This window comes from Notolepis coatsorum (assembly GCF_963971535.1).
Source record: "Notolepis coatsorum genome assembly, chromosome: 18".
Taxonomy (NCBI): Eukaryota; Metazoa; Chordata; class Actinopteri; order Aulopiformes; family Paralepididae; genus Notolepis; species Notolepis coatsorum.
Window position 1 is genome coordinate 25,531,468 of NC_140182.1, and position 26,076 is coordinate 25,557,543.

At 44.1% G+C, this 26,076-nt stretch overlaps 1 protein-coding gene across 1 annotated transcript in view; it reads left to right on the forward strand.

The window, feature by feature from the left end:
* The window catches only part of cry2 (cryptochrome circadian regulator 2), a 71,131-nt gene that overhangs the window by 11,311 nt on the left and 33,744 nt on the right, over window positions 1–26,076 (forward strand). The window contains exons 3-5 of the mRNA XM_084335456.1: window positions 4,573–4,715; window positions 18,452–18,636; window positions 20,956–21,044. Coding sequence (XP_084191582.1) covers window positions 4,573–4,715; window positions 18,452–18,636; window positions 20,956–21,044 — 417 coding nt within the window. The remainder of the gene's footprint in view (window positions 1–4,572; window positions 4,716–18,451; window positions 18,637–20,955; window positions 21,045–26,076) is intronic.

Sequence of the window (26,076 nt, forward strand, 5' to 3'; positions counted from 1 at the left end):
AAGTGAGGCAGGACAGTAGCCTTACAGTGCCTTACAGTGTATTGCAAGGTCTGACATTGACCAAACTTGATATGCATGACCTTGGTGGGCTCTAGGTCAACTCCTGAAAAGGGGGTCAATGTCAGACCTTGCAATCAAAAGTTAGGGGCGCACTGAAATTATGGCAAGGGTTATTAGCCCCCTAACTTTTGATTGCAAAGTCTGACATTGACCCCCTTTTCAGGAGTTGACCTAGAGCCCACCAAGGTCATGCATATCAAGTTTGGTCAATGTCAGACCTTGCAATACACTGTAAGGCACTGTAAGGCTACTGTCCTGCCTCACTTCCAGTGATGAAGCTAAGCTATGCTAACGGAGCATCTATTCCCAAAGCTAAAATGCACGCACAGAGACAAAAAAGGTATGCATCTTCTTGTCTAACTCCAGGGAAGATGTTAAATAAGCTAATTTCCCAAAATAGTGGAGTTATCCTTTAAGCCTAATGCATGCAGAGAGACAAAAAAGGTATGTATCTTCTTGTCTAACTCCAGGGAAGATGTTAAAGGAAAACTCAAACTCCAAAACGTTCCTGTAAACATGTTGTGACCTGTGTATTTACCACGTGGAGAAATAAAAAATAATTTAATTCGACAATTACATTTTCTAAGCAAATATACTCAGAATATTTTTTTGCCTAACCACTCCTCTCTGGGCGCAGTCAGTGATTTCAACGTGACGCCGTGTTTGTTGACATTCTCATTCATTCAAAGGATCCGAACCGATTGAAGTTTATGGATACCATGACTTAAAATCCTCTTACCTTGACGATTAAAAGCCTCCCCAATTTAGAAAACAGTATTCCAATGGCTGGTTTTGATAGGCTGCTAGCTAACGGAGCTAACCAACAAACACAGAACCGGGCGGACACTAAAGCAAATAACGAGAGCAATATAAAAGAGCGACGTCTATAGCAGCGGAATACGTTTATTTTGTACATTATCTAACGTTAACACGAACCTAAACTAACGTTACAACTAACCTAAAGTTACCCGTTATCTGTTTCGTGCATGTTGACTGGAAGCAACTCACTGACGATCAACGTGTTATTTAGATCTATTGCTATTATATTTGATATATTTTAAGTAGGGGTGTAAAGGTACACATATCCGTACCGAACCGTTTTAGTGTGTACCGTACCGTACCGAACGGCTGTGTAGTGTACCGAACTAATACAATGGTATGTTGACCACTAACGACCGCCCACCGGAGGCTGTTTTTTTTCACAATCTAATATAATTATTATTATTAAAAAAAAAATTACAAGTCGATTTATTAATTTCAATATAGAATATTCGTTGACAGTCAAGCACAACAGCATCTGAAATCATCCAATTTGTGGGTGTGAACTTTGGCCTTAGTTACCCTAGTGCGTGTGTGATGTCATCCGCCCTGTGGGTGTGAACTTTGACCTTAGTGTGTGTGTGTGTGTGTGTGTGTGTGTGTGTGTGTGTGTGTGTGTGTGTGTGTGTGTGTGTGTGTGTGTGTGTGTGTGTGTGTGTGTGTGTGTGTGTGTGTGTGTGTGTGTGTGTGTGTGTGTGTGTGTGTGTGTGTGTGTGTGTGTGTGTGTGTGTGTGTGTGTGTGTGTGAGATGTCATCCACCCTGTGGGTCACATGTACGGCAGTGATGCAAGCGTCCATCCTGAATCACAGAGCCAGTAGGCCGGACATCCTCCTGCTTACGATAGAACCGTACCCCACTGCCTGACTTACACTCAAACACACGGGATCTGATGTAACTATCCCTCAGAACCGCTCACAGAATAACCTGGATCTGATGTTACTATCCCTCAGAACCACACACAGAAGAACCTGGATCTGATGTTATTATCCCTCAGAACCACACACAGAAGAACCCAGGGTTGAATGTTAGATGGGGGGGGGGGGGGGGGGGGGCTTAAGCGTGAGTATGTCGTTGTCATCAGATGGCACCTGGCATCATAATGTTGCATGCTGATTTAACTCCTAGGACACTATCGACCGTATCCATGCTGATTTAACTCCTAGGTAGTGTTGTCACAATACCAAAATGTTTACTTCGATACCGATAGAGATAGAAAGAATCTTGGCTCAGTTGTAACTGTTTGGGACCAGCTTGGTTGACATTAGCAGCTAACATTAATTTAGGTCATCGAACTGTCACATGTGCTCCTAATAAATGTTTCTGGTTCCCTATTTAGTTGCAAACGCTTGCACTGTCGTGTCTTTAGGCAGAATCACGGTAGATGTGTGCACATAGCGTAGTAAATGCTGCAGAGGTTGATTCACCCACATTAGGAACCTCTGCGTTTGTGAAGCTTCAAGCTGAAATGACGTAACAGTCAATTTGAGAAGATTTTATTTTTAGAGGAATTGGCCTACTTCAAGAATCAAGTCAAGTCAAGAGTTTTATTTGTCACGGCATACAGGTATACAATGAAATGCGGGTGGTCTTGCCCGCAACGATGTGCAATACAGTAGTAATAACATATAATAGAATCCAGTAGAACAACATTGTGCAATAAACAAGTAACATTGTGCAATAAACAAGTAACATAGTAGGGCATATATGGTATATGTACATAAGTTATTTACAGAGCATGGAGGACATGCTAGGTCCTTTGGTAGTGCAATACACTGTTAGCTACGGATGAGGCACTGGGTCTTTCTGTACATGCTAATTTATACAATCTCAGGTTATACTATACTATTTTTAAAGTGACCTTTCCTTAGTGGCCGTAAGTGTGGGTGTGTGCAGCATGAGTGTGTGCTTGCTCATGTTAAAGTGGCTGCTAGTGTGTGAGCATGTACAGTGTGTGTGTGCTCATGTGTGCTTGTGTGTGGAGAGTTCAGTGTTCAAGGCTCTAATGGCTTGGGGGAAGAAGCTGAGCCGAAGTCTCTCTGTCCTAGTAGCTGGTGCTCGCAGGCGTCTGCCTGACCTCAGCAGCATGAACAGGCTGTTGTTGGGGTGGTGAGGGTCTTTCATTATCCTGCAGGCTCTGGATTTGCACCTTTTGTTGTATAGAACCTGCAGGGGTGGTAGTGCAATACCTGTGAGAGCGCACCACTCTCTGTAGGGCCTTCTTGTCCTGTGCCGTGCTGTTTCCATACCAGGCAATGAGTGTATTTATAGTTATTGGCATAAGTAGGACAACCAGGGTCAGTGTTTCCCATATATAAATCAATTTGCTACTAAAAACAGATGTGTGCAAACCAGAAATATACAGTTACTGTCTAATCAAAGGTGCTATTTCGTTTCCATTCACTTACATGGGTTAGTGAAGCAGAAAGGAATTTAGCTTCACTAGCCAATGTAAGTGATTGTGAGTGAGTGAGAGCTATGTGTGTCACCTAAAAAATAAAAAAAATTCACTGGCATTTTTTTTTTATTCACAGAGGATATTCTAATGAAATAAAAAAATATATGTTTTATGTAATATGTGTGTTATGTTTTTTGTTTGTCTGTTTCTTAGTGAAGCACTGCCTCACCTGTAATCATACAGAAACCTCCACTGGTGCAAACCAGAAATATACTTCACAAGCACAGTGAGCATCGCCTGCACTGCCAGGACTTGTTGCTCGGACGTCGCGTGGCTAGCGTAGCGTGGAGTGAGGTCTGGCTGTGCTGCTAGCGTAGCGTGGAGAGAGGTCTGGCTGTTAGCGCTAGCGTAGCGTGGAGAGAGGTCTGGCTGTTAGCGCTAGCGTAGCGTGGAGTGAGGTCTGGCTGTTAGCGCTAGCGTAGCGTGGAGAGAGGTCTGGCTGTTAGCGCTAGCGTAGCGTGGAGAGAGGTCTGGCTGTGCTACTGGCGCTAGCGTAGCGTGGAGAGAGGTCTGGTTGTGCTGCTAGCGTTAGCGTAACGTGGAGAGAGGTCTGGCTGTGCTGCTAGCGTTAGCGTAGCGTGGAGAGAGGTCTGGTTGTGCTGCTAGCGTTAGCGTAACGTGGAGAGAGGTCTGGCTGTGCTGCTAGCGTTAGCGTAGCGTGGAGAGAGGTCTGGCTGTGCTGCTAGCGTTAGCGTGGAGAGAGGTCTGGCTGTTAGTGTTAGCGTAGCGTGGAGAGAGGTCTGGCTGTGCTCTTTCAGCTGAGTAACAATGTTCATCAAAGTGTTCAAACTTGAGTGCTGCAGTGTCGAGTGTATGTTAGTATATTAGGAGGAGTGCATGACACTTGTAAGAGTCAAGTCCTGCCACAACACATTCGATTTTCCAAATTGACACAATATTTGTTAACATAGTGCAGCTTGTAGTGTATGTACAGTATTCTAACGCACCCTGGTCAGCAACCATCACAAATATTCCCTCGTTGTCTCTCTCTCTCTGACTCTCTCTCACTCTCTCTCTCTCTCTCTCTCTGACACTCTCTCTCTGACTCTCTCTCTCTCTGACACTCTCTCTCTCTCTGACACTCTCTCTCTCTGACACTCTCTCTCTCTGACACTCTCACTCTCTCTGACTCTCTCTCACTCTCTCTCTCTGTCTCTGACACTCTCTCTCTCTCTTTCTCTCTCTCTCTCTCTCTTTCTCTCTCTCTCTCTCTCTCTGACACTCTCTCTCACTGTAGGAGTGGAACGTGACCAGATTGACATTTGAGTACGACTCTGAGCCCTATGGGAAGGAGAGAGATGGAGCCATTATTAAGATGGCCAACGAGTTCGGAGTGGAAACTGTCGTCAGAAACGCACACACACTTTACAACCTGGACAGGTGAGAGACGGGACACGTAGGCATGCATGCAAGCATACACACACAGACTACGTCCTAGACGGGTTGGACACGCACACGTAGATATATATAGATATTAGGGATGTTCGATATTGACTTTTTTACCGATATCCGATATACAGATATTGTCCAAGTCTTAATTCCCGATACCGATATATGCGGGGTTTCACCCCCAAAGGAACGGAATAATTTCAGGTAATTAACATTACATATATCTTGTCGTGGAATTAACACAACATTATGCATACTTTTGACAATAAATAAAATAAGACTTTGTTCTTACTTGCTTGCCTGGGTAAATAAAGGTTAAATAAATGTAAAAATAATCAAATATATATACGATTTTTAATTTATTTTTAACCGATACCGATCATTTCCGATATTACATTTTAATGCCAATATTGGCAGATAATATTGGTAGGCCGATAATATCGGACATTCCTATTAGATATATATTTTACCTGTGTGCAGCCCTAATACACACACGAGAACATGGACAGGTCAGACGAGCTTATTTTTTATTGCAAAATTGGAGTGCTGTCAATAGATTTATTTTACTAATTAGTCGCACAATTTTCTGTAATTAATCTAGAGTAATCTCAATTTGTATAACACAGAAAAAAACACTTACTACCTTCTTGTCTGTATGCACACACACTCACACGCATACACATTGCAGGCGGACAGGGAGTGAGAACACACACACGCACATGTACACACACAACAGGGTGAGAGGGAGTGAGAACACACACACAGCAGGGGGAGAGGGAATGATAACACACACAGAAAACACAGGTGGACACAGACATGGAGAGAGAGAACACACACACACACACACACACACACACACACACAGAAAACACAGGTGGACACAGACATGGAGAGAGAGAACACACACACACACACACACACACACACACACACACACACAGGTGGACGCAGACAGCCCTGACGGGAAGTAAACAAAACTGCGTAATTTTTCTTTTTAGCGTTTGGCTGAGTTAGCGGAAGGGAAGTCGTGGGTGGTAATCTGGCGTTGTGGACAGTGACACCTACAGGTCAGGTCTGGGCGCCTGCTCAGCGAAAGGCAGGAAGTGGTGAAGGCAGCGTGACCTCCCACGCGTTACACTTCACCAATGAGAGTCCTTGCTGCCAGGTGAAAAGAGAGCCGCTGGCTGTCTCCGCATGTGTCGGACTTTGTACCGACCAGTAGGGGGAACATGCACACGACCAGGTAGGGGAGGGGGGGAATTGGCATAACGACTAAATTGGGATGGGAGGAAAAAGCATAGAAAATCAGGCGGAGAAAAAGAGGATTAAAAAAAATAATAATTATAATTTAAATTAATCTTTAAAATTACAGCGTTAACTTTTACAGCCCTAATTAACACTTTGATTGCCAAAAACGTAGATCTACGTTTCTATCACGGTATTTCTTTTATTATCTATTGCCATTCATAATTCAGCGGGGCACCTTGTGCATACTGTTCTGAGTGTGTCTGAGCTGGCAGACGGTCTTATACCGTCTAACGCCTTCCGGCATTATTGCACCCCGTTAGAAATGGGTTCGTTTATTTTCTCTACCGAGCTGCGGCATGGGGGCGGGTCCTAAACACTCCGGCAAAACACATGCTTGTAGGGATGGTTTGGACTACTGACCCCGCCCGCCTGTTGAAATGCAATGCCCAACAACGTCGGGGACAGGATCGCTGTGGATAACTGGAATGGCGATGAGATTATTGGATTCTGTTTTTTGCATTACTTCAGAGACCAGGTAAGGACACCATATATGAAAGCTTGCGTTGATCTGATATTTATTTCTACAGCTATTGAAGCTATCTGTGTTTTATGTGTATGGCTGTGTGCCGTTGGGTTGCAGGGAGGGGGGGTCTAAATCACATTGCATGCATGCACGACAAGGGATAATAGTGATGATCTAGTGTTGATTTCAGGAAGATACGATAATCAGGCGAAAAATGACAACGTGTTTATTGAATTACACAAAAATGCTATACTAGGGCTGGGCGATAAAACGATAACGATAACTATTGCGATAAATTATTTCCTCGAAATAAACATGAAACGTGGTCGCAAAGTTTCGATATATCGATTTTCCAAGCTTGGATATGAGCACGCACTAACAACCAATCGGTGAAGGAGATGGCCGAGAGCGAAGGAGACCCGCGCTGCACCTCTGGGTAGAGAGGTAGGACTCACTCAACAACAAGGCTTGCTAGGCTAATTAGCTTGCACGGCGATGTTTTATATATTTACGTGCCGAGTATGTGTGTGGCGTGAATTCTGAGGCCACGTTTATAGTAGTGTGGGTATACAGTGGACGTCGTTTCAATATATTGTGGCGGAAGAGAGTATTTTAGTGTCATTTTTAGCACATTGTCATGGAATACACCTCTTAGAAGCAACAGGCTGGCTAGGTTAACTAGCTTGCACGGCGATGTTTTATATATTTATGTGCCGAGTATGTGTGTGGCGTGAATTCTGAGGCCACGTTTATAGTAGTGTGGGTATACAGTGGACGTCGTTGCAATGTATTGTGGCGGAAGAGAGTATTTTAGTGTCATATTTATTACATTGTCATGAGATATTCCGCTTGTCGGCTAACTGCTAACGTGCGCGGACTGATGACGACATCAACTCGACTCGAGACATTCGCAGCAGCATAAGAAGTTAATTAAACTTGACAGACATTATATCGACGATAATTATCGATATCGAATTATATGAAAATAATTTTATAAATTTATCGCAATAACGTTTTTGGTCATATCGCCCAGCCCTATGCTATACTATAAAATATAGGTTTAGCTCTACAAAGTACAACTACGTTTACATGGGGTTAATGGACGGCAAGGCCAGGTCACTTCCCGGAAGGGGCGTGGCACTCAATGTGTTAAAATGTGTTTTAAAAAGTAGGGATGCACTGAATTTTCGGCCACTGAAAATTTTCGGACGAAAATGGTAACAAAGGCATTTTCGGCTTTCGGCTGAAAGGGTTTTATCACCGAATGTCAAAGAACAGGGTTACGTAACGTTTGTAACCTAAAGTGTTGTTGTGACGAGGTAATCAAAACGCGGCTACAGACTTTGCACAACGTGTAACGTGAGCAGCTTGGCAGCTCTTCCTGCGTTCTACAGCCTGTGATAACTAACTCCTCTTGGGAGTTGCGCTGTTTCTATGTAAACTCCGCGAGCAACGCATGCAATAAATGCGTCTTTAACATGCTTTATATCCTCGCCATTACTATATGCCTGTCGCGGTTAAAACCTTTTAAACTAACGTTAGCGTTAAGCTAGCTAATAACGCTTCCGGTCCTCTTTCACTCGTCTCGTAAGCTACGTCACCCCCCGCTAAGAGTCACGGGAGATGTAGTAAATACAACAGTCCTTCCATAATTCCATGAATTATGACAGTAGCCACTACAGTAACATCATTAAGTCTGCTATAAGCTATTATCCCTCTCGTGTGTGTGTCTTTATGCAGATCTTTATGCAGTTTTAAAGCACCTTGGCTTTGTTCTGAATGCACTTTGTTGTAGTTATCCTACAGAGAAAAGAAAATGCACTTGACTTTAATGCACATTTAGTTGTATGCAAAGACCAAATGTTTAAATTGTACAATCTTTCAGCAGTCAGTCTGGAATTAATGTATGCATTAAAAAGTGCTGAATAAATGTTTTATGGGCCCATAATAGTGATTATTAATATTATTTAAGTTAAGTTTTGCCATAATCATGTCTTTTGCCATAATCAGGTAGCTGAAAAAAAAAATATATATATATATATATTATATATTAATAATTTTCGGCCTTTCGGCATTCAGTTTCGGCCAACTGTTTCCTATTTTCGGTATCGGTTTCGGCCAAGAATTTCCCATTCGGTGCATCCCTATTAAAAAGTCTTAATTTAACTTGCATGATACATTTTATTTAGACTAGGGTTGCCATGGTAGGTTTTTTTAATTTTTTATTATTATTTTATATAGAAATAAAAACCATTTACCTAATTGCCCACATTCAAATAAGAAACTATTTTGTAAAGTACTAAGTTATAAAGCGTGCAAGTCTGAAAACATTATAAACTGAACATCTGCGCAGACAGGTTTCACCTTCAGTAGTTTGAACTTCACGTGAAGGAGAGAAGGAAGCTTCTAGAGATGACACGTTACATGATGATGGAGAGAAGGAAGCTTCTAGAGATGACACGTTACACGATGATGGAGAGAAGGAAGCTTCTAGAGATGACACGTTACACGATGATGGAGAGAAGGAAGCTTCTAGAGATGACACGTTACACGATGATGGAGAGAAGGAAGCTTCTAGAGATGACACGTTACACGATGATGGAGAGAAGGAAGCTTCTAGAGATGACACGTTACACGATGATGGAGAGAAGGAAGCTTCTAGAGATGACACGTTACACGATGATGGAGAGAAGGAAGCTTCTAGAGATGACACGTTACACGATGATGGAGAGAAGGACGTTTCTAGAGATGACACGTTACAAGTTGATGGAGAGAAGGACGTTTCTAGAGATGACACGTTACAAGTTGATGGAGAGAAGGAAGCTTCTAGAGATGACACGTTACACAATGATGGAGAGAAGGAAGCTTCTAGAGATGACACGTTACACGATGATGGAGAGAAGGACGTTTCTAGAGATGACACGTTACAAGTTGATGGAGAGAAGGAAGCTTCTAGAGATGACACGTTACACGATGATGGAGAGAAGGACGTTTCTAGAGATGACACGTTACAAGTTGATGGAGAGAAGGAAGCTTCTAGAGATGACACGTTACACGATGATGGAGAGAAGGACGTTTCTAGAGATGACACGTTACAAGTTGATGGAGAGAAGGACGTTTCTAGAGATGACACGTTACAAGTTGATGGAGAGAAGGAAGCTTCTAGAGATGACACGTTACACAATGATGGAGAGAAGGAAGCTTTTAGAGATGACACGTTACAAGTTGATGGAGAGAAGGACGCTTCTAGAGATGACACGTTACACGATGATGGAGAGAAGGAAGCTTCTAGAGATGACACGTTACAAGTTGATGGAGAGAAGGAAGCTTCTAGAGATGACACGTTACACGATGATGGAGAGAAGGAAGCTTCTAGAGATGACACGTTACAAGTTGATGGAGAGAAGGACGCTTCTAGAGATGACACGTTACACGATGATGGAGAGAAGGAAGCTTCTAGAGATGACACGTTACAAGTTGATGGAGAGAAGGAAGCTTCTAGAGATGACACGTTACACGATGATGGAGAGAAGGAAGCTTCTAGAGATGACACGTTACAAGTTGATGGAGAGAAGGACGCTTCTAGAGATGACACGTTACACGATGATGGAGAGAAGGAAGCTTCTAGAGATGACATGTTACACAATGATGGAGAGAAGGAAGCTTCTAGAGATGACACGTTACACGATGATGGAGAGAAGGAAGCTTCTAGAGATGACACGTTACAAGTTGATGGAGAGAAGGAAGCTTCTAGAGATGACACGTTACACGATGATGGAGAGAAGGAAGCTTCTAGAGATGACACGTTACAAGTTGATGGCGCAGGATTTGGCAATATTTCAGATTTAAACCCAGCAGCAGTGAATGCTCGACTGGAGAGGAGCTCAAAGGACCAGAAACGCTATGTTTGCGCAGTATGTGATCAATGCGCTACATTGATCCGTCTCTCAATGATCGGATAGGAAAGTGATGGAAGGTATTACTGTCTTGTTGTTTTCTTTAATTAGAGCCGAACGGCAACTCTGTCTGTTCAACAAATGGATGTAGACAGACATGTAAAATGTCCGGTATCACCGGTAATACCGATGTTGTCATGTGTTTATTATTCATGGCAAATCCCACATCACCGTGGCAACCCTAACGTAGACACCCTGGTTCCAGTAATGTCTTTTCCTTGCACACGACACGGCTCCTGAAAGGGTTCCAATGACCTTTACAGGGGGGCCACAGAAATACCATCTACACACCCCACTGACCAGAGGCTCAGGGGGGCCACAGAAACACCATCTACACACCCCACTGACCAGAGGCTCAGGGGGGCCACAGAAACACCATCTACACACCCCACTGACCAGAGGCTCAGGGGGGCCACAGAAACACCATCTACACACCCCACTGACCAGAGGCTCGGGGGGGCCACAGAAACACCATCTACACACCCCACTGACCAGAGGCTCAGGGGGGCCACAGAAACACCATCTACACACCCCACTGACCAGAGGCTCAGGGGGGCCACAGAAACACCATCTACACACCCCACTGACCAGAGGCTCAGGGGGGCCACAGAAACACCATCTACACACCCCACTGACCAGAGGCTCAGGGGGGCCACAGAAACACCATCTACACACCCCACTGACCAGAGGCTCAGGGGGGCCACAGAAACACCATCTACACACCCCACTGACCAGAGGCTCAGGGGGGCCACAGAAACACCATCTACACACCCCACTGACCAGAGGCTCAGGGGGGCCACAGAAACACCATCTACACACCCCACTGACCAGAGGCTCAGGGGGGCCACAGAAACACCATCTACACACCCCACTGACCAGAGGCTCAGGCCAACATGTGTGTCTCAGCAGATCCGCGGTGCCAATGTTTCTGTTTCAGGAGGCACTACGTCAATCCTGAGGGAGAACAGTGTTTAGAAAAGTAAAACATTTTAAGTGAAGCAAACCACTTATTTAATACATTTTTATATTTAGAGGCAGCCTAATTTTCATAGCCTAATTGATCTAAAAGATGCACATGCTACTGTTTCTGTTTGTTTATTGAAACCGGTTGATAGGCCAATGCAATGCTGTTATTATAGGCCACGGTGGTGAATGGTGTCATTTTTATTTATTGTCGGTCAGCTGAGCCGATCAACGTTCTGAAGGATTATCTGAAGTGCCTATTTATGTGCAGTAAAAAGAATAACTGACTGTAACTGAAACTGAACATTTTAACAGAATTTAAACTGAAACGGAAAATATTAACAATTTCGTGTTTTTTTTTGTCTCTCAACCAACACATCGGTTGAAAGCTAAAATGGCCACCGCTTGATTGACACCACTTCAGAGAGGCTGAGAGATTTTATTTGTCATGTATGGACGAATCCGCATTGGAATACAGGTACAGAGCAAACACTGTGTGTCTACAACTAAACCAATACAGGAGCAGAGCAGAAACGGTACAAAAAAACATGGACAGTACGAAAAAACACAGACGGTATAAAAGGACAAATGCTAAGGTTAACACTTTGGGTGCCGGGAAACGCTTAAACACGTCATTCCCGGCCATGCTCAAGTTGCCGAAGACGCTTTACAGCGTCTTTGATATCAATATTTCAAAAATCTGAGATCGGATTCATATGTCCCCTCCGCTGGCCTGAGATCCACCAGGAGGACCCACTGAGCTCTCTGGCGGTTCAGGAGCGCCATCTGGTGGCCGATCGGCGCAATCGCTTAACAGGAAGTGCCGTAGAGGTTGTGCTGGACGGCCGTATTACTTCCGGGCACTCGGTACATGTCCCGGGACTCTGGCTCGTCACACTAGATAGCGATCGATTGCCAATAACTCGATAAACAACATGATTTGGACATATATACCATTATACAAGCTGGAGATGGACCGGGTAAATCTACATCCCATAATGATAAAATGTCTACTCTACGATGATCGCCCAACGGCGCGCGGAGACTGGGGTGAGTTTTAGCGTGTAAAGTTACCGTCTTCGATACTAACTGCTATTATCAACATTTGACCCACATTAGATGATTGGTATAACGCTGCCCACGGAATTATAAACGCCCCCTAGCCCATCCGGTCAACATCAGATGACGTGTAGTAACTTCTAGAAGTACGTCTAGTTGGAATTTTTTATATCGCGCTGATTGCCATAAAACTGTATTGCATCATCAATATAATGTATTTGGGGCTATAGATCACGTTCTGGAGAAAGCTGCAGAAAGAGATGAAAACATACTTATACATTAGACCATACTTTACTATGAATATGTGAATGAAAAAGTTTAACGTTGCTACACAATGAACAATACATATAGGACTTTGAATCGGCCCTAATAATGGCAATGTAGCAATAGAATTTAAAAAGTTATAACCCTGCAAAGAAGGGGACTTTCTCTATAGACAAATAGAGCCGGCAACCAACGGTTGATAATGAATTTAACCCATGGCAGCCAAAGTGTTAAGATCAACATCCCCTAAAGTGCATATCATAATGAAGTGCATGATGCATAGAGGAACAATTTACAGTAAAAGTGCATGTGCGTAATGCACAGACACACAAAACAGCACTTCCACAACCTGACTAGTAACAAAAAAAATTTAAAATTTAAATAACATACAAATCTAGCCTTTGGTCTTTGAGTTTTTCAGGCTGCGCATAGCACTGGGGAAGAAACTCTTAGTAAACCGAGAGGTAGAGCATGTGATCGAGCGGTAGCGTCTGCTTGACCTATTACGTGCTTCCAATCTCGGGTTATAGTGACCACCTCCGGTTTCGCCTCTCAATGACCGGACAAATCACCACTGACGCTGAAAATGATCAACCATTTGTGTGGCCAATGAAATTCTGAAAATAATGACATCTTACTTGAATTTGTTTTCTGAGTCCGAGAAGCGGTAAAAGTACCGTACGCAAGAGAATGAACGTGCGCCTGTCTCTGCGAGGGCGGGCCGTCGGAATTTTAAGAGGTTAACTGTTAACTTGAGTCTAAACTGTACCATGCTAGATTAAATTAATCGATTAATTAATTAATGGATGAGCGACAATGGGAGAAGAAAACGTCATCCCATTGATCCAGACTTGGAGAAACGGTAAATATAACCAGCGTTGCTATTTCCAAACCATAGTACTGACGCATACTGTACAGCATGAACAGGCTGACCTGCTGGACATGTGAGGTTTGTGAAACATGTAGAAGATTAGAACGCCTCTAGAGTAGGCTGCAGTACAATGACTCACACTGGGATGATTACTTCAATGTGGCCAGCAAAAAAAACGTGTGTGTGTGTGTGTGTGTGTGTGTGTGTGTGGAGAAGCAGGCCAGCGCTGGTTGGTCAGTTACCTTGTTATGTAAAAAATGATTGATGTCTCTGTTAAACACTCACAGCTGCAGCACACACACATTATACAAGTGAATGCATGCGCAATGAGTTGTGTGCACACGACAACGCTTGCACAATGCAAGCTTCAGTCACTGCCATGGTTAGTCGACAGCAAAAATCATATTCCAATGCTTTTTTTTTTTTAATACCCATATCAGCACAGAAATACTTTATTGACATAGTAATCCAAGATTACAGGTGTCCAGTGGAGCTGTTGACCACTAGTGGATGAGTCTTAGGCTGAACATGCTCTTCATTCTGGCTAGCTCCTCGTAGAGGGGGTGAGAGGGGTTCTCCAGGATGGCTTCTAGCTTTTTCCTCATCCTCCTCTCAGCCACCACCTCTAGGTTATCCAGCTCACCACCCACTACTGAGCTAGCCTTCTTCACCAGCTTGTTCAGCTTGCTGGAGTCCTTCGAGTTGATGTTGACCCCCAGGCCCAGCACACCACAGCAGAAAAGAGGACGCTGGCTACAACCGACTCGTAGAAAGATAGCAGCAGTCGGTTGCACACGTCGAACGACCCGAGTCTCCTCAGAAAGAACATCCTACTCTGTCCCTTCCTGTAGAGGGCCTCAGTGTTGTCCGACCAGTCCAGTTTTTTGTTCAGGTGAACTCCAAGGAACTTGTAGAACTCCAACATCTCTACCTCCTCCCCTCTGAGGATTATGGGAGAACGGGGACCCTTCCTACCTCTCCGATAGTCCACCACCAGCTCCTTTGTCTTGCTGACGTTGAGTTGGAGCTGGTTACTGTCCGACCACCCTACGAATCTCTCCACCAGAGCCCTGTATTCAGTCTCATCGTCATCCACAATGTAGCTGACGATGGAGGAGTCATCGGAGAGCTTCTGCAGGTGGCACGTTCCTGTGTTGTAGCGGAAGTCGGAGGTGTAGCGGGTAAACAAAAAGGGTGACGGCACAGTACCCTGGGGAGCGCCGGTGTTGCTCACCAGCACCTCTGATTGGCTGCCCTGAAGTCTCGCGTACTGAGGTCTGCTGGTGAGGTAGTCGGTGATCCAGGCCGCGTCTATTCTTTTACCAACGGATTTCCAGTTCCGCGTTCGCGTTCTGCGATCTGATTGGCCACTGACGTTTCTGGTGCGATCTGATTGGCCACTGATGTTTCTGGTCATCTGACATGTGCGCCCAATCGCGTGACGCGCCCATTTCCGCCTCGAACAGCAGCAAACTACCTAACGCCTAGTTTATCACTTGTTAAGCTTAGGCGACTCTTTCGAAGTTGGTTATGGTTAGAGTATGGAATCAGGGCTGGTGTTCTATCGCCCTGCTCTAAGACGAACTCTAACCTTAACCAACTTCGAAAGAGTGCCTAAGCTTAACCAGCGAAAGAAACGGCGTCACACGATTGGCGTGACCAGAAACGTCAGTGGCCAATCAGAGCGCAGAATGCGAACGCGGAACTGGAAATCCGTTGGTAAAAGAATTCAGGCATCCAGGCCACCATTCCCCGGTCCAGCTGCATCCCAGTGAGCCTCCGGTGGGGTATGAGTCCTGATCGTTGCAATAGCGACTCCTACTGGTGTGACTGGTGTCCTGGGGTGCCTGGGATCAGATCTATTTTTAGCCTGATATCTATTTTAGCCTGGTATCATCTATTTAGCCTGTTATAATTTATTTAGCTTGGTCAGATTGGATTAATCAGATATCGATTCATATGAAAGCAGTTTTGGTGTACATGTTTACATGTTTACAGGTTTACATGTTTAAAGGTGTACATGTTTACATGTTTAAAGGTTTACATGTTTACAGGTTTACATGTTTACAGGTGTACATGTTTACAGGTTTACAAGCCAGAGTGTTCTGTGCTCCTTATCAACCCTCCATTCTTCCCTCTGTTCCTCCGTCTATCATCCCTCTCTCCCTCCATCCCTCCTTCTCAACCCTCCATCCTTCCCTCGTTCCCTCCTTCTATCCTCCCTTGTTCCCTCCTTCTATCCTCTCTCGTTCCCTCCATCCTTTCCTCGTTCCCTGTATTCTCTCCTTCGTTGCTGTGTCTGTAGTTCTGAAACACAGAAACATGTAACATCTCTGGACTAGACAGGGTTAGATGACCCCCCCCCCCCCCCTCCTTAGTATTAAAACACACTGTTGTTGCTACTCTATGCATCACAGCCAATAGTGACACCTAGAGGCTTCTCACTGCTGTTGCAGGTCACACCCCTCGGCATGTGACACGGCATGTGCTGGTGTGTGTATGGGATGGAGGGAAAGGGTGTATTTTAAAGTAATAGCTTAGCTGTGTGCATGGCCGCCTAGTTATAGTTGAAAGTGGGGCACGGCAGATTTTTTTTACATTTAATGAACACCTGTATGTGCAATTTCCTGCAATATAGAGCCTTCAATCTTGACCAAAATAAAGCTGCTCTTTTCACTATAAAACTCAGTTTATATTGCAGTATGATAGCTATAATAATAATAACTTCACTGCGAGGGCTCTTTTAGCTAACGCTAGCTAGGCACGTATGATAGCCAATTACTATAATAATAATAATAATAACTTTCCCATCCTCCCAAAGCCCCTCCGGCCCCGTTCACATCCGCAGCGGCAGTACCAACAACAACAACAACAACAACAACTAATTGACGCTATCAATAGCCCCAGTGAGCGCGGCGGCTGAATGAATGAATGAATGAAAACTTTATTTAACAGATTGCAGAATGGGTACAATACAGTACGGCTCAATACACACAATTGTTAAGGGGATGCAGACCAGAGAAAGACGTTTGTCTTGTTTACATCAGGGTCCATACTAGCCCCTTTCGTGCTCGGCGTTGCTAATAAATATTTTTAATATTTTTTTATAAACTGCTCAAAGCGGCATTATTTCCGCCGTTGGTTGATCACAGCGCCTGCGCACCATCCCGTATCTCTGGATTCACTCGGTGCAGCGCCGAGGCTCACCATACGAGAAATATTCAGTTTCAATCTGTTTGCGCATTTAGTATACAGTCACAGTGTTCGACTTACGTGATGATTTGCTCCATTTTGATGTAAACGCCGAAGAATAATCCTCACAATGTTATCCAATATCCAGCCTGAATTTTTCAAGGGCTTTCGAAAAAGCCGCCTCCCCCAACATGTCGTATACGTCATGCCGACGAACCGTGGCCCGTGGGCACTGGATCAAACCATTAAAGTGGGGGGTCACACAATCTTTGGAAACTTAAAAACTTGCTATTAAGTGTCATTGCGTATTATTAATTTGATTGAAATTACTTAGTTATGGTTAGATTTATATATGGGGGGGGGGTATATCATATTTTTCATATGATCAAAAAGTGGGGGAGCAAAACCAGACGTTTGCCCCCCCATGTTCAATAGTCGTAGAGCAAATGCTTCGCGTGCTCTATTGCGCAGGCGTCTATGGCTGTGTGTGTGGGGGGGGGTAGGATATTTTGTAGGAGAGAGGCCTATGTGTTGAGTTCAGCTGAGAGATATGTAAATGTGTGTGTGTGTCTGTGTGTGTGTCTGTGTGTGTGTGTGTGTGTTAAGGCTGTCCCCGAAGCCTGTTTTTGGGATTCGAACTTTGTCAGGGTTTTGTGAATGGACGTTAGTTCGAACCTTCGTTTTTAATAATAAAACAAATATATATATATGTATATATATAATAAATAAATAAAATGACCACAAACAACGACTGAAAGGGTAGTTCTGGTATTTTTAAAGAGAAAGAGGCTGCGATGTAATCCTTTGGGGGCAAAGTGAGTCCACTAATAAAAGAGCTTGTTGTTGCCTCTGACGGGTTCCATCGTTATTATAAGTGTCTGAAGAGGCTGTTTCTCAAAGAGAAGTCTCATTCAAACAGAAGCCTCGCTCTGAAATCCTGCGAGGTGTTGCAGGAAGACGACACAACAACGTTACCCAGATAATGTCAGCTTGTTGATATCACTATATAGCCTGGTATCAGATTTATTTTAGCCTGGTATCACATTTATCTTAGCCTGGTATCACATTAGTCTTAGCCTGGTATCACATTTATCTTAGCCTGGTACCAGACTACGGACGTTCAGGGACAGAGCTTTCAGTGTGGCAGCTCCCACCCTCTGGAACTCCCTCCCTGCAGAACTCCGCACCGCCCCAACTCTGGACTCATTAAAAAAAACTGCTCAAAACCCACCTCTTCAACTTGGCCGGCTTTAACCCCTAACTTTCTCACTTTATATGTCGTGTCTGTCCACTATGTTTGTTAATTTGTCATCTCTTGTCATATCTTAGCCTGGTATCGGACTGATGTCTGATACCCGATGTAGTATTTTTTGGGAAGATGACAAGCTCAGGCTGAAACTCACACACCGACAGCGGAGGCGACCATGCAAGCTGCCAACCTTGTTGATCGGGAGGGGTTCAACTTGTATATTGCTCAGGGACAATTCCGACAGCCGGAATTGTACCGGGAACCATCTCATTACCAGATGACCGCTCTACCTCCTGAGCCACTGTTTCCCTTATAGTCGCTGAAGTGTCATCTATAGCACTTTTTAAAATCTTTGGTTTTCTGAAAGATCTTCTTTTTCTCCTTGTGTTGCTCCCTCTCCAGGATCACCGAGATGAACAACAACAGCGCTCCTCTGACGTTCAAGCGCTTCCAGGCGCTGGTCAACAGGCTGGAGCTCCCCAGGAGGCCCCTGCCCTCCCTCACGCAGCAGCAGATGGACCGCTGCCGGACGCGCATCGCAGATGACCACGACCAGCAGTACAGCGTCCCTTCACTGGAGGAGCTGGGTGAGAGTTACAGTACAGGACCAGCAGTAAGGTGTCTCTTCACTGGAGGAGCTGGGTGAGAGTTACAGTACAGGACCAGCAGTAAGGTGTCTCTTCAGCTGGGTGAGCTGGGTGAGAGTTACAGGACCAGCAGTAAGGTGTCTCTTCACTGGAGGAGCTGGGTGAGAGTTACAGTACAGGACCAGCAGTAAGGTGTCTCTTCACTGGAGGAGCTGGGTGAGAGTTACAGTACAGGACCAGCAGTAAGGTGTCTCTTCACTGGAGGAGCTGGGTGAGAGTTACAGTACAGGACCAGCAGTAAGGTGTCTCTTCAGCTGGGTGAGCTGGGTGAGAGTTACAGTACAGGACCAGCAGTAAGGTGTCTCTTCACTGGAGGAGCTGGGTGAGAGTTACAGTACAGGACCAGCAGTAAGGTGTCTCTTCAGCTGGGTGAGAGTTACAGTACAGGACCAGCAGTAAGGTGTCTCTTCAGCTGGGTGAGAGTTACGGTACAGGACCAGCAGTAAGGTGTCTCTTCAGCTGGGTGAGAGTTACAGTACAGGACCAGCAGTACGGTGTCTCTTCAGCTGGGTGATAGTTACAGTATAGGTTGTTAGGATATAGTATACTGATGTGTGACATGCACACAACTGTAGTAGAAATTGTATAACCTGGCTACCTGGCCCCACCCCTTCTGGTATGACCTGGCTACCTGGCCCCGCCCCTTCTGGTATAACCTGCTTACCTGGCCCCGCCCCTTCTGGTATAACCTGGTTACCTGGCCCCGCCCCTTCATAACCTGCCCCCCCCCCCCCCCCCCCCCCCCCCCTCTGGTATAACCTGGTTACCTGGCCCCGCCCATTCTGGTATAACCTGGTTACATGGCCCCGCCCCTTCTGGTATAACCTGGTTACCTGGCCCCGCCCCTTCTGGTATAACCTGGTTACCTGCCCCCGCCCCTTCTGGTATAACCTGGTTACCTGGCCCCGCCCCTTCTGGTATAACCTGGTTACCCCCCCCCCCTGGTATAACCTGGTTACCTGGCCCCGCCCCTTCTGGCATAACCTGGTTACCCCCCCCCCCCTTCTGGTATAACCTGGTTACCTGGCCCCGCCCCTTCTGGTATAACCTGGTTACCTGATGTTAGTAATATAGGTTATGTTGTTAGGATATAGTATACTGATATATATACATATATATATATACACACAACCCACATAGCTGACAACTACACGCATCAGTATAGTGTGCCCGCACTGTAAGAACTGGGTGAGACGCTCATATTTTAACTGTTTCACGCTGTTGGTAATATAGTTTATATTCACCTGATAAGCCGGGTGGCAGTGTAGTCACCTTCTGTAGTGTGGTAGTGAAAGGGTTAAACTGAATAAAAAATACATTGTTAAACACAACACGGTTTAGTTAATTATCCTATTTCTATCAAAGAGATGTGTAAAGAAACAGAGCAAGGAGCTTGGTGTTTTTCATTCTAATCTACCCCTTTTCTAGATACAGTGTCACAAGCTCATAGGAAGATGAAAAAAAACATTGGTGGTTTTGTTGCATAAAACTAGTGGAACATGATATTCAAAGATGGTCCACACACTTTGAATGGTGCAAAGCACTCTGTCCTCTAGACTTGGCAGTTACAACGCCCCTGTTCCGGTGATGCGAGTGCGTCCTTCGGATGAGATGTTTAACCGAGGTCCTGACTGAATTTGGTCGTTAAAGAACCCAGGGCGCCTAACGCAAAGAGTAGGGGGTTCCCCGACGTTCCTGGCCAAATTGCCAATCAGGTCTCTGACATACCGTTGTATCCGTTCGGGAATCGGTATACAGCCGTTCGGTACGTTACGGTACACACTGAAACGGTTCGGTACGGATACGTGTACCTTTACACCTCTAGCAGCCATTGAGCCTGTAGCCCAAGGTTGGGTTCTACCAGTGGTGGTGAAGGAGGCAATCTCCACCCTACACTGTGGGGAGCGCTAGAAAAGCACTATATAAAAGCAATGATCATTCATTCATTCACACTTGGAAAAACAACATACAGTAATACTCATTATAACACGTGTAGAACTATAATCTCACACCATATGATCATTTCAGTGTTTTTGATTTAATACATTTTTAGTGTTGCACAGTCGCTTCGGCCAAAGACCGTCTCTATGCTCGGCCTCCTAACTGTCTGCCTGCCTGTGTGTCTATCTATGTGTGTGTGTGTCTGTGTGTGTATCTGTGTTTGTGTGTGTGTGTCTATGTATGTGTGTCTGTCTGTGTGTGTGTGTGTGTGTGTGTCTGTCTGTCTCTGTCTCTCCGTCTCTCTGTCTCTCTCTCTAGGCTTCAGAATGGAGGGCCTGGGTCCTGCTGTGTGGAAAGGAGGAGAGTCTGAGGCTCTGGAGCGACTCAACAAACACCTGGACAGAAAGGTAACTAAACACCTGGACAGAAAGGTAACTAAACACCTGGACAGAAGGTAACTAAACACAGAAAGGTAACTAAACACCTGGACAGAAAGGTAACTAAACACCTGGACAGAAAGGTAACTAAACACAGTCAGAGACATAAAGGTAACTAAACACCTGGACAGAAAGGTAACTAAACACAGAAAGGTAACTAAACACAGAAAGGTAACTAAACACCTGGACAGAAAGGTAACTAAACACAGAAAGGTAACTAAACACAGATACAGAAAGGTAACTAAACACAGATACAGAAAGGTAACTAAACACAGATACAGAAAGGTAACTAAACACCTGGACAGAAAGGTAACTAAACACAGAAAGGTAACTAAACACAGAGACAGAAGGTAACTAAACACAGAGACAGAAGGTAACTAAACACAGAGACAGAAAGGTAACTAAACACCTGGACAGAAAGGTAACTAAACACAGAAAGGTAACTAAACACAGAAAGGTAACTAAACACAGAAAGGTAACTAAACACAGAAAGATAACTAAACACAGAAAGATAACTAAACACAGAAAGGTACCTAAACACAGAAAGATAACTAAACACAGAGACAGAAAGGTAACTAAACACAGAAAGGTAACTAAACACAGAGACAGAAAGATAACTAAACACAGAAAGGTAACTAAACACAGAAAGATAACTAAACACAGAAAGATAACTAAACACAGAAAGATAACTAAACACAGAAAGATAACTAAACACAGAAAGATAACTAAACACAGAAATGTAACTAAACACAGAAATGTAACTAAACACAGAAATGTAACTAAACACAGAAAGGTAACTAAACACAGAAAGATAACTAAACACAGAAAGATAACTAAACACAGAAAGGTAACTAAACACAGAAAGGTAACTAAACACAGAAAGGTAACTGTTACATTCAAAACAAAAACACTTACATCAGGTCCTAACACACTAATTACATTCTCCGGCCCCCTAACCTACCTATACTGAAAGCTAATGCACTGTAGACCTAGCTTTCTTCAACCACACCTGCTACCAGCCAAAGATCATATACCAATCCCTTCAATGACCGCCCCAGGAGTACGTGGTACACAGGACGCTAACAACAGCCAGAAAACAATGAAATCACCTACCTGTGGTGTCCACTAAACTAAATATTTTAAAGCATACCAGTAGTCAAATCAAATTATAAATTAAGAGCATACTTACCTGTTTGAAGACCGGCTAGAGCCCCCATGTTACATTCAAGCCTAAAATATGGCTTGTGAAGGCCTTGAATGCAACGTGGTGGACACAGGACACTGGACAAGAGTTATCAAAAATAACTATTTATTTACACAGCTAACTAAGTGGACAAAAAGAGTGGGAGCTGGGTGTTCCAGACTCCAAAGTTCAAATAACAAAACTATAGGCAAAAAGGAAGAACAAGCCGAATGTACAACAAGCAGTGAGAGCAGGTGAGACGCTGGAGAGCTGAGACATCTCTTGTGAAGTGGGGAGACACTGCAGCCTGCACTCTGCTCTCCTTTGTAGGGCGTGGTGCCTCATCACCACACCTGTGTCAATTAAAAAGCGTCCATTTTAAACACATGGAACAGACGTGTGCATCAATTAAACCACCAATTAGTGACAGCACACTTAACCACAATGTGAATATGCACCACAGACAGTAAGTATCCCTCCACCATGTGAAAGTAATACGTAACAGTAACTAAACACAGAAAGATAACTAAACACAGAAAGATAACTAAAACTAAACACAGAAAGGTAACTAAACACAGAAAGGTAACTAAACACAGAAAGATAACTAAACACAGAAAGGTAACTAAACACAGAAAGATAACTAAACACAGAAAGGTAACTAAACACAGAAAGGTAACTAAACACAGAAAGGTAACTAAACACAGAAATGTAACTAAACACAGAAATGTAACTAAACACAGAAAGGTAACTAAACACAGAAAGATAACTAAACACAGAAAGATAACTAAACACAGAAAGGTAACTAAACACAGAAAGGTAACTAAACACAGAAAGGTAACTAAACAAAACACAGAAAGATAACTAAAACTAAACACAGAAAGATAACTAAACACAGAGACAGAAAGGTAACTAAACACAGAAAGGTAACTAAACACAGAAAGGTAACTAAACACAGAGACAGAAAGATACCTAAACACAGAAAGGTAACAAAACACAGAAATGTAACTAAACACAGAAAGATAACTAAACACAGAAAGGTAACTAAACACAGAAAGATAACTAAACGCAGAAAGGTAACTAAACATAGAGACAGAAAGATAACTAAACACAGAAAGATAACTAAAACTAAACACAGAAAGGTAACAAAACACAGAAAGGTAACTAAACACAGAAAGATAACTAAACACAGAAAGGTAACTAAACACAGAAAGATAACTAAACACAGAGACAGAAATGTAACTAAACACAGAAAGGTAACTAAACACAGAAAGATAACTAAACACAGAGACAGAAATGTAACTAAACACAGAAAGGTAACTAAACACAGAAAGATAACTAAACACAGAAAGGTAACTAAACACAGAAAGGTAACTAAACACAGAAAGATAACTAAACGCAGGTAACTAAACACAGAAAGGTAACTAATCACAGAAAGATAACTAAACACAGAGACAGAAATGTAACTAAACACAGAAAGGTAACTAAACACAGAAAGATAACTAAACACAGGTAACTAAACACAGAAAGGTAACTAAACACAGAAAGAATTAAAGCAAAGGTCCACCAAAAGGATCGAGCCCCCATTTTGTCATGAACCAAACTCAAGGTACAGAGAAAACAAGGGAGACCACACAAGTACTTGAAGTTTGTAAAGAAAAGTAATTTAATTATGCTATTTAAATATGTACAAACAAAATAAATTAAAGAATGAATGGATCAGTAATATCAGTAATGTAGTGAGTGCATGAGTGAGTCAGTGTGTGGTGCGTGTAAATGATAATATGAGAAACAACCAAACCAAATCCAAACAAACAAAATGTCAGGACCAGCTTGGAGGAGAGACAGACAGACAAATGGAGAAGTCAGGCCTTTTACACAGGTGTGCCTCCTCCTCCTGACACACCTGCACAGGTGCATCTGATTGCCAGTCTGTGGATGACAGACAGGTTAATGGAGATATCCAGGTATATCCCTGAGTCAACCTGTAGGAGAGGGATGGGGTTGTCACAATCACAAGCCAAGTAGAGCGGCTTTGTCTCATCAAAGTGCACTAATAATGTTTCAGACGAGGCACTTTTTTGCATCCTCAAATGCCTGGGTCTGACATTTTTCCCATCTCCATGGAGTCTCTTTTCTCAAAAGCTTGTGTAGTGGCTCCAATATGGTAGACACATTTGGCAGGAACCTGTGATAATAGTTTAGCATGCCCAGAAAAGACTTTAACTGTGTCTGGTCAGTTGGCTGTGCGGCATTTACAATGGCCTGTACCTTGTCAGCCACTGGTTGAATCCCTTTGTGGTTAATTCGGTAACCCAGGTAAACAACCTCTGGTACCATGAACACACATTTGTCTCTCCTCAGACCTGCAGCTGAGAGTCTCTTCAGCACTACCTCTAAGTTGTGTAGATGGCTGGCATCGTTGTCACTGGTCACCAGAATATCATCTATTCTCACCACCACCTGGGGAAGGCCTTGTAGTAGGTTATCCATGGTGCACTGGAATATGCCTGGTGCTGATGACACACCATAGGGTAGCCTGGTGTACTGATACAGACCCCGGTGGGTGTTTATTGTTGTGAATTTCTTAGATTCTTCATTCAGTGGGAGCTGTTGATAGGCCTGTGACATGTCCAATTTTGTGAATTTCTGCCCCCCCCCCCCCCCCTAATACCGCCAGCAAGTCCTCTGTTTTGGGAATAGGGTAGTTGTCCAACTTGGACACTGGATTCACTGTCACTTTATAGTCCCCACATATTCGGGTTGTCTTGTCTGGTTTTAGTATGGGCACTATGGGAGCTGCCCAATTATGCCTGCTCTCTCCAATCTGACCAACTCTGTCTCCACTTTCTCTTTGAGAGCATAGGGTAATGTCCTGGATTTAAAATACCGTGGCTTGGCTTCTGGGTCCATCTTGGCTGTAGCCCCTACTAAAGTGCCCAGCTCGCCTTTAAAAACATCCTCATGTTGTGCTAGCAGAGCATTTAACTCCTGCTGCTGACCTATCTGTAGTCTGAAAATGGCTCTCCAGTCTAGCCGCATAGCTTTGAGCCAATTTCTCCCCATCAGATTAGGTCCCTCCCCTTTTACCACCAGCAATTCCAATTTCTTGGTCTGCCCTTTGTAGGTGACTTGTGCGTGCATCTTGCCTAACACTCCTACTCGGTCTCTGGTGTATGTGTACCGTTTTATTTTTGTTTGATGGAGTGGCCCCCCTCCCATCTTAGTGTAGGTTTCCTCACTAATAATAGTCATACCTGCACCAGTGTCTACTTCAAAGTCAATGTCATGTCCATTCACCGACACTTGCTCTTTGTATGGCTCCACTCTCTCTCCATCATCCAGATGATACAGATTGTGTGTATAATCCTCCTCTTCATACTCCAGTATGTGGGTTGCACCCAGTCCATTTCCCCGGTTCTGTCTGGGCTGTCTGACCTGCCTGGGGCTGCGGCATTTTCTAGCCAAATGTCCTCGTCTTTGGCAGTTGTGGCAAACTGCATCTATGAATCTGCAATCCGCCGGCCTGTGATTTCCTCCACATCTGTAACATCCTGGCGACGGTGGTCTGCGCTCCGGTGCTACAGGTTGTAGTTGTAATTTATGAATGGGTCCCTCCACTCCCGTTTGCTGCAGCTCCGCTATATCTTTAGCCGCTGTTTCCATAGTGATTGCCAACTCAATAGCCCTGGCCAACGTGAGTCTGTCATCCGTTTCTGATAACAGATGCCTTTGAATGCGATCGTCATTAATCCCGCACACCAGTCTGTCTCGAATCATGTCATTTAACGTAGCGCCAAACCCACAATGTTCAGTGATTCT